Source organism: Hemiscyllium ocellatum, chromosome 24, assembly GCF_020745735.1.
Source record: "Hemiscyllium ocellatum isolate sHemOce1 chromosome 24, sHemOce1.pat.X.cur, whole genome shotgun sequence".
Classification (NCBI taxonomy): Eukaryota; Metazoa; Chordata; class Chondrichthyes; order Orectolobiformes; family Hemiscylliidae; genus Hemiscyllium; species Hemiscyllium ocellatum.
The window spans coordinates 45,538,431-45,554,235 of record NC_083424.1 but is presented as its reverse complement, the minus strand read 5'-3'; the positions used below and the strand labels follow the sequence as shown (position 1 = coordinate 45,554,235).

At 43.3% G+C, this 15,805-nt stretch overlaps 1 protein-coding gene across 1 annotated transcript in view; it reads right to left on the bottom strand.

The window, feature by feature from the left end:
• The window catches only part of LOC132827474 (solute carrier family 2, facilitated glucose transporter member 11-like), a 59,241-nt gene that overhangs the window by 18,986 nt on the left and 24,450 nt on the right, over nucleotides 1–15,805 (bottom strand). The window contains exons 6-8 of the mRNA XM_060844162.1: nucleotides 10,220–10,368; nucleotides 8,696–8,883; nucleotides 181–291 (exon numbers count right to left, since the gene is read on the bottom strand). Of these exons, the coding sequence (XP_060700145.1) occupies nucleotides 181–291; nucleotides 8,696–8,883; nucleotides 10,220–10,368 (448 nt within the window). The remainder of the gene's footprint in view (nucleotides 1–180; nucleotides 292–8,695; nucleotides 8,884–10,219; nucleotides 10,369–15,805) is intronic.

The window sequence follows — 15,805 nt, the reverse complement described above, 5'->3', positions numbered from 1 at the left end:
ACTATCCATGACCTGTGGAGCCACTGAGAGGAGTGAGTCTTCAATAGCCCTAGTCATTGTGAAAGGATAGGTCACTAAGAAGGGCCCACTGTGGAGAAAGTCATTTCCACAAAACTAATGAAGACCTCAACTATCTGTATTCTTCCCAACATCAGTAACTCAGTTAAACATTGTACCTACACAGATCAGTAGTGTAAACATTTCAATCAGTCCAGTTCCAATGGAAACATAAGGGATTCTCTCATCAGGAATTCCTGCTGCCTGGAAAAGCTCAAAAGCATATGAATAGATCTGGAAAACAAAATAAAGTATTAAAATAAAACATTGAGAGTAGAAGTTTTGGTTTTCAACCCTACTATAAATTCTGTGTTATTCTCTGCCATATAAAAACTGAGAACTGAATTACATCTACATCTACTCTTCAAATTTCCCCTTGCTTTCCAACTCCTTGTCACCTGAAGATTTCTCTCAGTCTTGTTTCTCATGTACAAATATTAACTGGTCTACATGTAGAGCCTTGAGTATGCCCTGATCACTGATGATATTTCTCTGACAACATTTAACATTCTCCCAGAGAAGGGGAATAATGTCTAGGTCATCGATGGACGCGTGGGGTAATTTTTTAAAAAAGACAAAATCAGGGACCTGCACATCGGGGTGGGTTGGGGGTGGGGTGTTAGTTAGTCTGTGAGAGCATCGAGAAAATAGGGAATGGTGCAGCATCTGTTGCCAAGGGAGGAGGGTAAGGTAGCAAAGTGAGTGATGGAAAACCTTCAGGAGGAAAGAGAAGAGGAAAGCATTTGACTCAACAGATAGTCTCCAGAGACTTTCAGGGCTTGGAGTGATAGATGACTGAGAGGAGGAGATGGAGAAAGTTAATAAATAGTATCACAGTGCCCTGAACTCCCCACCCAAGTAAATTGAAGGAAACTGAACGAAGAACAAAGAAAAATTTAACTTTGAAACTGTTGACATAAATCTGGGTGAGAGATTGTTTGCTGTTATTGCAGAGGCTTACCAGTAGGTGCTGCTGTGAACTTATTTCCTCAAACCTCTTTCCCAGTCCCATTGCCATCTTGCATAAACAAAGAAATACTTAGCTACCAGTCACGTTCAATGCCACCGGCAATCTATATGTATTAAATAATTACATCATGTAGCCTTTTAAAAGAACGTTGGATTCTTTTCCTCTCAAAGTTGTTTTCTTAAACCGTTCTCCTTGTGTTCCTCATCCACCTCCAACAATAAGTATGAAGAAGCTCAGGGATTTCTTCGTTACTAAGATTGATGCCATCACGTCACCATCACGTCTCACTAAAAGGCAAACGTCTTCTAAAGCCCCTCCTGCCCTAGCCTTTTGTTTGCTTTCTGTAACTTCTCTCTTATCTCCCCATATCACCTCTCTGTGCTCATCCATGAAATCCTCCTCCAGCTCCCTCAATTCCCAATAATGTCTTGAGCATGCACCTTCCCTTCTCAGTCTCCATGTTAGTCTTTCCTTCCAATCTGCCATCATTGACCCTCTTGATTGTGCCAGAGAGCTCCATCTCTAACCTCCTATTCCTCCCTGGATATTTTGCTGCCTCCCAAATCCATGGTTTTCCTGCCTAGAATCCCTCCAATTGGCCAGGGTCCTGCCCTATCACAGAACTGAATGGCTCACATCAAAGGTACAAATGACTGTGACAAAGGTAAACTTTCCCTCCTCATCCTTTCTGACTGACTTTCAGCCTCGAAAGAGATTAAGCACACCCTCCTTCTCCAATGTGCCTCTGCAATTGTCCAACTGCATGGTTCCACTCTTGTCTATGGAGTTGCAGCCAGAGAATCACTTGCAATGCCTTGTTCATCCATTCCTAAATCATTACTCACGTTTTTGCAAGGTTTGTGAAGGTTTGTAGCTCAGGTTGAGGTTTAGGGTGTAGGTTTGCTCGCTGAGCTGTAGGTTTGATATCCAGACGTTTCATTACCTGGCTAGGTAACATCATCAGTGGGGACCTCCAAGTGAAGCGAAGCTGTTATCTCCTGCTTTCTATTTATATCTTTCTCCTGGATGGGGTTCCTGGGGTTTGTGGTGATGTCATTTCCTGTTCGTTTTCTGAGGGTTGATAGATGGTATCTAGATCTATGTGTTTGTTTATGGCGTCGTGGTTGGAGTGCCAGGCCTCTAGGAATTCTCTGGCATGTCTTCGCTTAGCCTGTCCCAGGATAGATGTGTTGTCCCAGTCGAAATGGTGGTTTTTTCATCTGTGTGTAGGGCTACGAGGGAGAGAGGGTCGTAGCTGGTGTTCGTGTATCCTGGTGGCTAACTTTCTTCCTGTTTGTCCTACGTAGTATTTGTGGCAGTCCTTGCATGGAATTTTGTAGATGACATCACCACAAACCCCAGGAACCCCATCCAGGGGAAAGATATAAATAGAAAACAGGAGACAACAGCTTCGCTTCACTTGGAGGTCGCCACTGATGATGTTACCTAGCCAGGTAATGAAACGTCTGGATATCAAACCTACAGCTCAGCAAGCAAACCTACACCCTATTACTCACATTGTTCCCTCAAGGATCCTACCTCAGCGCCCTCTTTCACATCTACTCGCTGTCCCTCGGCCAACCAGGCAGCATCAGTTTTCGCATGTCGGCTGATGACAACCAGGTGTCAGTTTCTTTACTCAGAGAGTAGTAAGGGTGTGGAATGCACTGCCTACAACAGTAGTAGACTCGCCAACTTTAAGGGCATTTAAGTGGTCATTGGATAGACATATGGATGAGAATGGAGTAGTGTAGGTTAGATGGGCTTCAGATTGGTTTCACAGGTCGGCACAACATCGAGGGCCCAAGGGCCTGTACTGAGCTGTAATGTTCTATGTTCTATGTTCTAACCAACTCTACCTCACCAACTCAATTGTCTCAAGGTTTTCTATCTCTGGTCCTTGAGCCCTGAGTTAGGCCTGCCACTGCCCAGTAAAGTGCCCAGTTGGCTCCCAATTTGGCAGGCATTCCTGAGAGGAGGCAATCCAGAGTTCTTGCCAGCTCTCCATCCAGCTATCTCCATTAAGTACCACTCCCTGTCTACGCCTCCAATCCCAAGCAACCAACTCCATCCCTTTCGCTGACAACATTCTGAGGCTGAACCAAAATATTCACAACCTTGATGTCATGGTTGACCCCAAGGTGAACTATTGATCCCCTATCTGCACCATCACTAAATCCAGCCATTTCCAGTTCCAACACATTGCCTGTGGGATGGGACCATTCATCGCCGCTGATTCGCCACTACCCTGTCACCGCCGAGGACGCTTCACCACCCCCCATTGGCTGCTGAGGACAATTTGCCACCGCAAGTGTTTGTAACTCATTTTTATGTATAAACCAGTAAAATGATATTTATAAAAAAAGAGGTGAAATAAATATGTACTATGTTGTTGTATAAATAAAGGGGACTGAGAAGTATGAAAGAACAGACGGGAGGGAAAACAATCAGTACATTCCGGTGGCGAATAGTCTCCAGAGGTTGAACGGCCTCAGTGGAGAAACACTGGTGGTGGACCGGCAGTGGTTAATCATCGGCAGCAGTGAATGTGCCGTGGCGAATCGTCACCAACCCCATTGCCTGATATCTCATCTGTTTTAGTTTAACAACTGTTGAAACCCTCTTCCAGGTTTTTGTTACCTCACAACTCAACTATTCCATTGCATTCCTGGCTGGTCACCCACAGACTACCTTCCTTAAACTAGGGATCATCCAAACTTTGCTGTCTCTGGACTTATCCGTGTGCCCATTGACCTACATTTGTTTCTGGAATGTGTGTGTTTAATCGTTTTCATCCTTTTTTACAAATTTGTTCAAAGCCTTGCCCTTTCCTAACTCTGTAAATGCCACTTGCTCGTTACCTGAACTCATCAAATTCTGGCCTTTTGGGTATCCCAAAATTATTCTTCCATCGGTCGACATGCCTTCAGCTTCTTCAACCCTCAGCTCTGGAACTCTCTCCTTAAATCTTTCCACCTCCCCACCTCACTTCTCTTCTTTCAGGCACTCCTTACGACCTACCTCTTTGACCAAGTAAGCCCCAGTATCACCCTACATGACTTGGTGTCAAATTATGTTTCAATATATGCCTTGAAGTGATTTGATGTTTTCTTGTGTTAAAAGGTACTACATAATTGCAAGTTGTTGTTGTAATCTGATGCTGAATTTCCACATCTACCATTTCAGAATAACATTCTTTCAAAACGTACCTTGATCTGGATGTTAAGCCAATTGATCCATTTGTCATATGACTCAATTCTCAACTGAATCATGAAGAATGATTTTGAAAATGCGAATTCAAATAACACTACAATTCATCAGCTGTCATATACTGGCTGCGTCATATTATTGCTGTCATGACTATCACTGATATCCGTGACTGTAAACCTCCCACACGGTACAGCAGTGAGGTATGAAAAGCCCTTGCAGTGGTGAGGGTGAATCTTTATCAGGGAGGCCGTCTGACTGACTCATCGACCTCAGGATGGTGAGTGGGCTGGTGCCAGTAATCGCAGCATTTAATTACGCCTGACTCCCAAAGTAAAATGCAGTCGAGTTATACCATGTTTAAAGGTAGGTTATTCAAGTTATAAGCAGGGGAACCACACTTTGTGAGGTTACTCTGTGTAAGTTTAATGTATCTATGTCAAATTCCTCTCTCCTTCCTAAATGGGGTATTAAATCATTTACAAAACTGGTCGACGAAACATACAGAAGGGTCTGACATCTGTCTGATAAACATTCAGACAACTTGGTTTGAGACATATGGATAGGTTGGGACTTTTTTCACTGGAGCATAGGAGGATATGGAGTGACCATACAGAGATTTATAAAATCATGAGGGGGCATAGATAAGGTGAATGGCAGGTGTCTTTTCCTTAGGGTGGAGGAGTTCAAGACTCGGGACCCTGTTTTTAAGGTGATAGGAGAAAGAAACGACCATGAGAGGCAATTCTTTTACATAGAGAGTGGTTTCGTGTGTGGAATGAACTTCCTGAGGAAGTGATGGATGCGAGTACAGTTACAATGTTTAAAAGACATTTATTAAGTACATGAGCAGGAAAGGTTCTGAGGGATATGGCCAAGCAGTTGGGATGAGTTTAGTTTGGGATTACATTCAGCATGGACAGATTGGATCAAAGGGTCTGTTTCCACGCTCCATGATTCTATGACCACGCACATTAACTCAGGATGATCAAAAGTATAAAGCCTCAAACATATTGAAATACAGCTCAGCGAAAGCCCATTCGGCCCAACCAGTGTTAGTGCTCCATGCAAGCCCCTCCATTATTTTCTCATCTAAAGCCACCCTCATAACCCACTCTTGCCTTCTCTCTCATATGTTTGCCCAGCTTTCCTGAAAATGCATCTATCCTATTTGCTTCAACCTTTACATCTGCTAATGAGTTGTCCATATCTCCCGAGGTACATGCGACAATAAATCATTCATTCATTATCAGCACTCTCCTCTGAATTCCCGATTGGATTTCTTTGTGCCTGACTTATTGACAACCTCTAGCTATGCTTGTTCCCAGAGGCAGAACCATTCCTTCTGTATCCACTCTTTCAACCTTCTGGAATTTTGAAGTCCTCTATTGGGTCACCTCTCAAATTTCCTATTGCAAGACAAAGGGGCCCAACCTGTTGATGATCTCCTGAGAAGAATATAGATTAACGTGAGGAATTAACGTATCTTTATCTAGTGCCTTTTGCAACCTCAGAACTTTCAAAGGCAGTTTGCAGGCAATGAATAAGGTCACCCAATCAACCTGCTCAGAGACGTGAATGCAACTTGAACTCACGCCACCTGGCTCATAGATTGGATGTGGAGGAGCTGCTGTTGGACTGGGGTGGACAAAGTTAAAAATCACACAACACCAATAGGTTTAATTGGAAGCACTAGCTTTTGGAGCACCGGGCCTTCCTCAAGTAGCTGTGGAGTAGGACTGTAAAGACACAGAATTTATAGCAAAAGATTACACTTCCTTAAAGGTGTGAATCTGTCTGCATCCTAATCTTGACTCAAGTCATTATGTGAGCTGAGACGTCACTTTTTAATAAACCTTAACGTATCTTGAAAATGTGACTTAAAAGAAATTCTTGGATTTACATTTTAATGAACTAAAACCTATAACCCATTCTAAAAGATGAAAAACTTAACAATAATCCAGGTTTGTTAAATGTATCATTTTACTTGCATGACACTGTAATCTTTTGCTATAAATTCTGTGTCTTATGGTCCTAAACCACAACCACCTGATGAAGGAGCAGCGCTCCGAAAGCTAGTGTTTCCAAATTAACCTGTTGGACTATAACCTGGTGTTGTGTGATTTTTTTAAACTTTGCTCATAGCTAGGCACTATACCTTTGCCTCACAAGAACCCTGCAATGAATGCTATACTCAGTGTTATAATCAAGTTACAGGGCAGCCAAATCATGCAGTTTATTAGAACTGACTACAGGCTACCCAGGGTTCACAAAGCAGACATATTATATCACTCCCTGGGAAACCTTGCTACAAGTTAGCCAAGGAGCTGCAAAAGAGACTAAAACACCTAATAGAATACTCCAACCACTCCATTCACTCATCCCAAGAGTTCCTTAATTACATCAGAAACAGAAGAGGATGAAATAATGATTTCATTTGATATAACAACACCCTTCACATCGACTGAGCCAAGGATAGCATTGCCATGTTATTAGACGAAGCAGTTACCAGGACAAGAGCAGCATCAGCAAGAACAGCATATTAAAATTACTAGACCTATGCCTCATAGCTCCTTTACATTCAATGGACAAGTATACGGACAAGGTAAAAACAATGACTGCAGATGCTGGAAACCAGATTCTGGATCAGTGGTGCTGGAAGAGCACAGCAGTTCAGGCAGCATCCAAGGAGCAGCGAAATCGACGTTTCGGGCAAAAGCTCTATATGGACAAATTAGGATATCAGGACTGATAGCAGTAATGCAACGCTTAGAATGGACAGCCCTCCCCAACAACCAACCCGAACACTGGATCCAATATGTAGATGACACCTTTGTCATCAGTAAACTTACACATCTGGAAGAAACACACCACCATATCAATAACATCCTCACTAAAGAAGAGGAAAACAATAAGAGACTCCCTTTCCTGCACATATTAGAGGAAGGCACACCTACTGGGAAACTCCAGACCAGTGTGTACAGGAAGAACATGGACAGCACGGTGGCTCAATGGGCTGCACAGTGGCTCAGTGGTTAGCACTGCTGCCTCACAGCACCAGGGTCCCTGGTTCGATGCCCGCCTCAGGCGACTGTCTGTGTGGAGTTTGTACATTCTCCCTGTGTCTGTGTGGGTTTCCTCCGGGTGCTCCGGTTTCCACCCACAGTCCGAAGATGTGTAGATTAGGTGAATTGGCCATGCTAAATTGCTCAGTGTAAATATAGGGTAGGGGAATGGGTCTGGGTGGGTTACTCTTTGGAGGGTCAATATGGACTTGTTGGGCCCAAATGGCATGTTTCCATACAGTAGGGAATCTAATCTAATTTAAACACTCATAATGACCAGATACTGAACTATAACAGCAACCATCCCAGCGCCCACAAACAGAGCTACATTAGGACATTATTTAAATAGGGAAGGACACACTGCAGCAACTCGGTACTCCAGAAGGCACCTATTCAAAGGATTTAAACAAAACTGGTAACCCTAGGGCACTATCTGCTGGTACTTACAGGATAAACCCAACACGACCAGACACGATAGCGACCATATCATTCATCAAAGATATAGCAGAGATAACCACCTGACTACTCAGACCCCTGGGAATCTTAGTGGCCCACAAACCAGTAAACACCTTCCACCAGCTCCTCACAAAGGTTAAAGACCTGACACCCACATCCACCAGGACGAACATTATCTACAAGATACCCTACAAGGACTGTGAGAAACACTGCATTGGACAAACAGGAAGAAAGCTGACCATACAAGTGCACAAACATCAGCTCGCCACTGCCAGACATATCCAGCACTGTCTCTCACTTCCAACTGCACAGACAACAAAGGACACAAATTCAACTGGGGGACCATGTACCATCCTAGTACAGTCAACACAGAGACACGCCAGAGAATTCCTTGAAGCTTGGTACTGCAGCCAGAACTCAATCAACAGACACATTGTACTAGACCCCTGATACAAACCACGCATATACAGAACAGGAAGTACAACCAAACAGAGACATATAAATACCAGGTGGGACAGACAACCAACACCTTATCAAAGATGCACTGATGATGTCACCTAGCGAGGTGCAGAAAAACACATCGGCTCGGTGAGCGAATCCACACTTCAAAGAAATGACTGTGTAATTTGTGTTTGTTGATGTAGTCTTGAGGTTGGCAGGGACACCAAGGGAAGCATCGTGCTGTTGATTAGTCAGGGGTGAGGTGTTATGAAATGAAATCAGAAAACACTCAGCATCCAGGGAGAGAGAACCACAGTTAACTTTCCAGGCAAAGCTCATGGATCTGAAAATCACTGCCTGTCCTCCTGCATTAATTTCAGAATTTCAGGATCACTGAGGGTGAAAGGTTTAGCCGGTTCCTTAACATAAGTCCTGAAGCAGTCACTGAGATATGCTACAGAGCTGTGGTCTCTTTCAGCAGCTCTCTTGCAATACTTACCGCATTGATGCCACTGAGTTGTATGAAAAAGGACATCATCATGTTGATAAGGAGTTGGCTTCGTATAGAGGGGTCTGTGCAGAGCTCCCACACACTTCTTGCCCGTTCATTCTTTATGGCAGTCCGTTCAGCCTGCATTTCCTCAAGCTCTTGACTAAAATCGCGCTTGCCCCATAGCCTTTGAAGTGCTGAGAGTAGGACAGACAGGAAGAAGGAAGATACAAATTTAGAGCAAGAAAACACTGAGGGCTGAGGCGGCTTTAAGGCACTGTTTGATTTTCAGATAACGTCAAAGAGACGAGACAGTGATCAGCCACCACAGGATCATGGTTTACTCAAAAGTGCTCCTGGCAAAATCTTAATGTGATCTTCATGAGTGCAGCATGAATGGTTCATTTAGAAGGCAGAGCGCTGAGCATTTTCAACACGTTAGTTAAAACTAAATTATCGGAGATTTTCCTTTAAGCCTTTTCCCAGTAGAGTCATAATGAGATCAGTCTCTACTGTCCAAGATTTAGTGTCTCCAAGCCAGCTATATGTAAACCTAGAGTCAAGCAAACTTGGAGCTAACAGCCTCTACATATGAGGGCCGAGTAATTGATAATTATTGATGTATGGAAGACTTGGTCTCAACCATGGGAGAACGTCACTGTGGAATTACACCACCATTTAGAAATGAGGCCTCCATGGGCCTTGATAAAATGGTCATTGACACTATAATACAATAAACACATCAGTGAAGATGGTTGCTCCTCAACAGCTACCTGTTAAACGGACCTTCATAAAATCATCTAAATTTGTGACAAGGAAGACCATTAGGCCCCTCATGTCTGTACTAACTGACAAGGAGCTAGCAGATAATCCCACTTTCCTGTTCTTCATGTTTCTAGCTCTTCAACAAAAAAAACTGTAAACATTTACGAATAATGCATACTGGTCTGGACTGGTCTATTTGCTTTAAAATGCTCCAGTGCATTCATTCAAATATTATAAATATATCTGCCTCCAATGCCCTTTTAGTCAGCAGTTCATTAACAGATCTGAATTTTACAACATAGTGTTGTTCCAATAACTACCAAAAGGTACCTAACTACTCAAATTCTCTCAGTAAGATGAATTGCAAAGCAATAGGGCTATCAGAAATGCAAAAGGACTAAAACCAGAAGTTACTGTCTCTGCAGGAGAATCGAATGGTTATTTAAACTGCCTATTTCTAAACATTGTGGATTAAGTGCATACCTAATCATGGCATTCAGCAAACATCATACAAGAAATGATTAGATATTCAATCCACAGCAGCAGATAGAATATGGCTGAAATTTCAGAACCTCAACTTCCACATAAATAAATAGACCAAAACTATTCCAAATACTTAACCTTTCTCGACAACTAGTACCATGGTTACCTGGATCAATTGTATTGTCAAGTATTACAAATAATTGGCTCTTGATGCCTATATTATATCTACAGAAATGGACTTTGACTTGAGAAAGATCACCCAGTCGATAAACTATTGTCACTTGCCATTCATGGACAAAGCCCTATTTCCTTTGTCAATCAGAAGGTATCTGGGGCTCTCTGGAAACCAGGGCAGAGTAACCAGCTGTATAAATGCAGGTACAGCATTGAAGGCCATCAGTAAAGGCCATACACTTTCACTGCCAAGAATTTCCCTGGAGAAACACAAAGAACACATGACACAGCAGTTGAGATTTTTCAATCATTTTACAAGTTTCTAAGATATATCTATACTATAAAAACAACCTGTTCAACATATTTTACAGTGGGGATAAAACATTAACTTAAATGAGAAAGTGAGAGACCCTTCAGATTGGAGTAAAATAACCTCCAGTGAGTTACCCTCCATCTAAAATGGTGAGATACCATTTGGTACAGAGTGAGCAACTCTGCAGTGGACTGTAGAGAGGGATACACCATATGTGAGATAAGACCATAATACCATAAGACATAGCAGTGGAAGTAAGGCGATTCGGCCCATCGAGTCCACTCCGCCATTCAATCATGGCTGATGGGCATTTCAACTCCACTTACCAGCGTTCTCCCCGTAGATACCATCTGATCTAGAGTGAACTAACCTCCAGTTTAGAGTGAGCTATACTCTGATCTAGAGTGAGATATCCTCCAGTCAATAGTGAGATAATCAGTCATCTAGAGTGAGTTATCCTCAAATGTAGATGAGCTAACCTCTAATGTAAAGTAGGGTAGATCGGTCGTTCCATCCATGACTACCTGGTCATGTCCACGACTCCCAACAACCCACCCTCCCATCCTGGCACCCTCCCCTGCCACTGCAGGAATTGCATAAGCCTGCACCCACACCTCCTCCCTCATCCCCATCCAAGGCCCCAAAGGAGCCTTCCATATCCATCAAAGTTTCACCTGCACATCCACCAATGTCATTTATTGTATCTGTTGCTCCCGATGCGGTCTCCTTTACATTGGGGAGACTGGACTTCTTCTCACAGAGCGCTTTAGGGAACATCTCCGGGACACCTGCACCAATCAACCCCACCGCCCCATGGCCCAACATTTCAACTCCGCCTCCCACTCTGCCGAGGAAATACAGGTCCTGGGCCTCCTCCACCACCACTCCCTCACTGCCCAACACCTGGAGGAAGAATGCCTCATCTTCCTCCTCGGAACACTTCAACCCCAGGGCACCAATGTGGACTTCACCAGTTTCCTCATTTCCCCTCCCCTCACCTTACCCCAGTCCAACCTTCCAGCTCAGCACTGTCCTCATGACCTGTCCTACCTGCCAATCTTTCTTCCCACCTATCTGCTCCACCCTCCCCTCTGACCTATCACCTCCATCCCCATCCCCATCACCTATTGTACTCTTTGCTACCTTCTCACCAGCCCCACCCCCACCCTCAACCCCCTCCCATTTATCTCTCCACCCCGGAGGCTCCCTGCCTTCATTCCTGATGAAGCGCTTTTGCCCGAAATGTCGATTTTCCTGCTCCTCGGATGTTGCCTGACCTGCTGTGCTTTTCCAGCACCACTCTAATCTAGATTCTGATCTCCAGCATCTGCAGTCCTCCCTTTTGCCTAGGATATATTTCAGTCCTGTGTGAGATAGCCTTCGGTTTAGAGTGAGACACCCTCTAGTTTAGAGTGGGATACTCTGTGGTCTACAGTGAGTCATTCTCTGGTCTCAAATGAGGTGCACTCTTGGTTTGGAGTGAGATGCTCCATATTGTTTGCACTTGGATAAAAAATATACTTCATCGAAATGCATCAAGAGATGAGGCACTGCAGCTAAGGATAGAAAGTGTCCCTTCTTAAACCCGTGAGGGAAGTCGAATCCTGATAATGTTCAAAATGGAAACTCGCATCAACCATGAACCAAATATACACCACCATAAGCCTTTCTTCACATTTATTCACATAAATTAATCATTTACTTTCTCAGCACACTATACTACTCCTTTGGGATGTTTCATTGTCCCAGTACCTGATTTGACTTGGTGTGGTAAATATGTCCAGTATAACATTGCAGTGACTGTATTTAAAAGCATTTTGCAATACTTACAGATTAGCTGCTAATTTATTACTTCAGACTGCTGTTTCACCTTGTGGGGGTTTTGGTCTGTTTTTATGATTGGGGAATGTGAGGTTCACTGCAGGGAAGGGAAGGAGGTTGACAGTGTCGCACAGTACACTGCTGTTCCAAAAGAATATGGCTGCAGTCATGGGCAGTAAAGTAAGATCACCTTCGGGATATATGTTTGGCATTCCAGTGATGGGGACACTCAGAGAGCTCCACCCCTTCCCCAACTGAAGGTGCCTAAAATCATGAGTTTCATGTCCCTTAGTATATACATTGTACAAATATCTGAGTGAGGAACTGCAGGAAGGCATGAGGTGGATAGGAAAATGCAGTAGAACCAAAATCAAGAGACCAGGCACTGCAGCTAAGGATAGCAAGTGACAGGCTACTACAGCTGCTTCTTATAATAGGATCAACTCCAGGCCAGTAGATCTTACAAGATGAGCGTTTGTTGCATTTTTGAGAGTTTTTTGGTACTGTTCAGTTAAAAGCTGCAAGTATCTATCCTGCTCTGGGCTTACTAAGACTTCATTTCAAAACTAAACTGATGGCACAATGTAATTATTTCTTTTTGAGTTAAAAATCTCATAACACCAGGTTATAGTCCAACAGGTTTAATTGGAAGTACTAGCTTTTGGAGCTAGTACTTCCACCTGACGAAGGAGCAGCACTCTGAAAGCTAGTGCTCCCAATTAAACTGTCGGACTATAACCTGATGTTGTGTGATTTTTAACTTTGTACACCCCAGTCCAACACCGGCATCTCCAAATCACGGTTTTTATTTGAAATTGCTTTGGGTACAGAGCCTATGAGTATGTAATGTCAGGACGGTCCCAATGGGATTCTGCACAAAGTTGATCTGCTTTATACTTGACCATTTAGCCCCCTCACTGAAGCAAGTGTCATATACCTCAAATACTGCTTCTGCTGTCAGGCACCCATTCTGGAAACCTAATCCAAAGTGATTACAGCTTTGAGCGAGGAGAGGCTGGTTTTCCCTCAACGGGATTCTGGAATTCTAGCATCACATCTTGGTATCACAACTGCTCTGCCCAGGACCGTAATAAACTACAGAGAGTCATGAATACAGGCCAGCCCATAGAGTCATAGTGCCTACAGCATGGAGACAGGCCCTTTGACCCAAACTGGTCCATGCTGACCAAAATGTCCATCCACTCTACCCCCATTTCCCTGCACTTGGCCCATATCCATGTAAACCTTTCCTACCCATGTATTTGTCTAAATGCCATTTAAATGCTGTAATGCACCCACCTCAACCACTTCCACTGGCAGCTCATTCCATATGCGTACCACCCTCTGTGTAAAAAAAAATGCCCTTCAGGTTCCCTTTTATTCTTTCCCCTCTAACCTCAAACTGATGCCCTCTAGTCCTCTATTCCCCAACCCTGGGAAAAATACTGAGTGCATTCACCCTATCCATGTCCCTCATGATCTTATACATTTCTATCAGACTCCCCCCCCCCCCCCCCCCCCCACCCCAGTCTCCTACACTGTAAAGAAAAAAGTCTTAGCTTATCCAACCTCTCTCTTTAACTCAGCCTGCTGAGTCCTGTCAACACCCTTGTAAATTTCTTCTGCACTCTTTCCAGTTTAATAATATCCTTACTATAGCAAGGTGACCAAAACTGAACACAATACTGCACTCCAAGTACACCTTCACCAATGTCCTGTATAACTGCAACATATCTTCCCAACGTCTATACTCAGTGCCCTGACTGATGAAGGACAGTGTGCCAAAAGCCACCTTCATTGCCCTGACTACCTGTGACTCCACTTTCAGTGCCTGTGCACATGACATCCAAGGTCCCTTTGGTAAAAACAATGACTGCAGATGCTGGAAACCAGATTCTAGATTAGTGGTGCTGGAAGAGCACAGCAGTTCAGGCAGCATCCAACGAGCAGCGAAATCGATGCCTGCCTTGAAGAAGTTTTCCTCCTCTCTCTACAAGCCTTTATTCCTGATGAAGGGCTTTTGCCCGAAACGTCGATTTCGGTCTCATTGGATGCTGCCTGAACTGCTGTGCTTTTCCAGCACCGCTAATCCAGAATCCAAGGTCCCTTTGTTCCACTACTGTCCTTAAGGCCCTATCATTCACCATGAAACACTCTACTTGATTTGACTTTCCAAAATTCAATACCTTACACATCTATGTAGTCCATCACGCAAGCCAATCTTCTATCCATTGACTCCATCTATATTTCTCACTGCCTTGGGATGGCAGCCAACATCATCAAAGACCCCTCCCACCCCAATTACACTCTCTTCCAACCTCTTCTGTCAGGTAGAAAATATAAAAGCTGAAACAGACGTACCAACAGATTCCAGCTCCTTCCCTGCTATTATTAGACTTCTGAATGGATCTCTCAAATTTTAAATGTAATGTTGGTCTCACTCTTTGTGCACCTTCTCTGTAGCTGTAACATTGTTTTCTTTGCTCTGTTCTATTACCCCAATGCACTCTGTGTATGGTATGATCTGCCTGTACTGCACACAAAACTTTTCACTGTACCTCGGTACATGTGACAATAATAAATCAAATCAAATCAGATTGAAAAGGAATTCATCTGTAGTATTGGATTGGAATACAAAGTGGGCCAGTGTGGTTCACTATCAGCTCCCCTGGTCTGTTGATATAAACCTCGATATCTGATTTAAGTTAAAAATCACACAACACTAGGTTTAGTCCAGTAGGTTTAATTGGAAGCACTTGCTTTCGGAGCGCTGCTCTTTCATCAAGTGATCGTGGAGGACACAATTGTAAGGCACAGAATTTATAGCAAAAGTTTAAATCTGATATAACTGAAATTATTCATTGAAAAATACTTTGATTGTTTGTTAAGTCTCTCATCTGTTAGAATGGCCATGTTAGCTTCACTTCTTTCATATGTAAATGGAAAAACATTTTTTATAAGTTACACTCTCAGGTTAACTGTAACAATTGGTGTCAGCCAGACAAATTCAACATATTATCATAGCTGACATATTATCAATTGTTACAGTTAACCTGAGAATGTAACTTTTAAGAAAACGTTTTGCCATTTACATATGAATGAAGTGAAACTATCATGGTCATTCTAACAGATGAGAGACTCTGTTAACAAATAGCCAAAGTATTTTTCAATGTATAACTTCAGGTACATCACACTGTAAACTTTTGCTATAAATTTCATGTGTTACAATTGTGTTCTCCACAACCACCTGGTGAAGGAGCGGCGCTCCGAAAGCTAGTGCTTCTAATTAAACCTGTTGGATTATAACCTGGTGTTGTGTGATTTTTAACTTTGTCCACCCCAGTCCAACATCGGCATCTCCAAATCATCAATATCTGATGACTGGTCTGAAAACTGAGCATGTGGTGAGTTCACTTTTAATCGACTATCTGTAATTGAGGAACAGCTTCTGTAGCACTCAGTGTGGCCCTGCAGTTGTGGCAGTATATCGAGTAAACACTACATAGGATTGCGATGACAACTGTTTGTACGTGTCAAGGTGGAACTTCAGCTACCTATTGTTG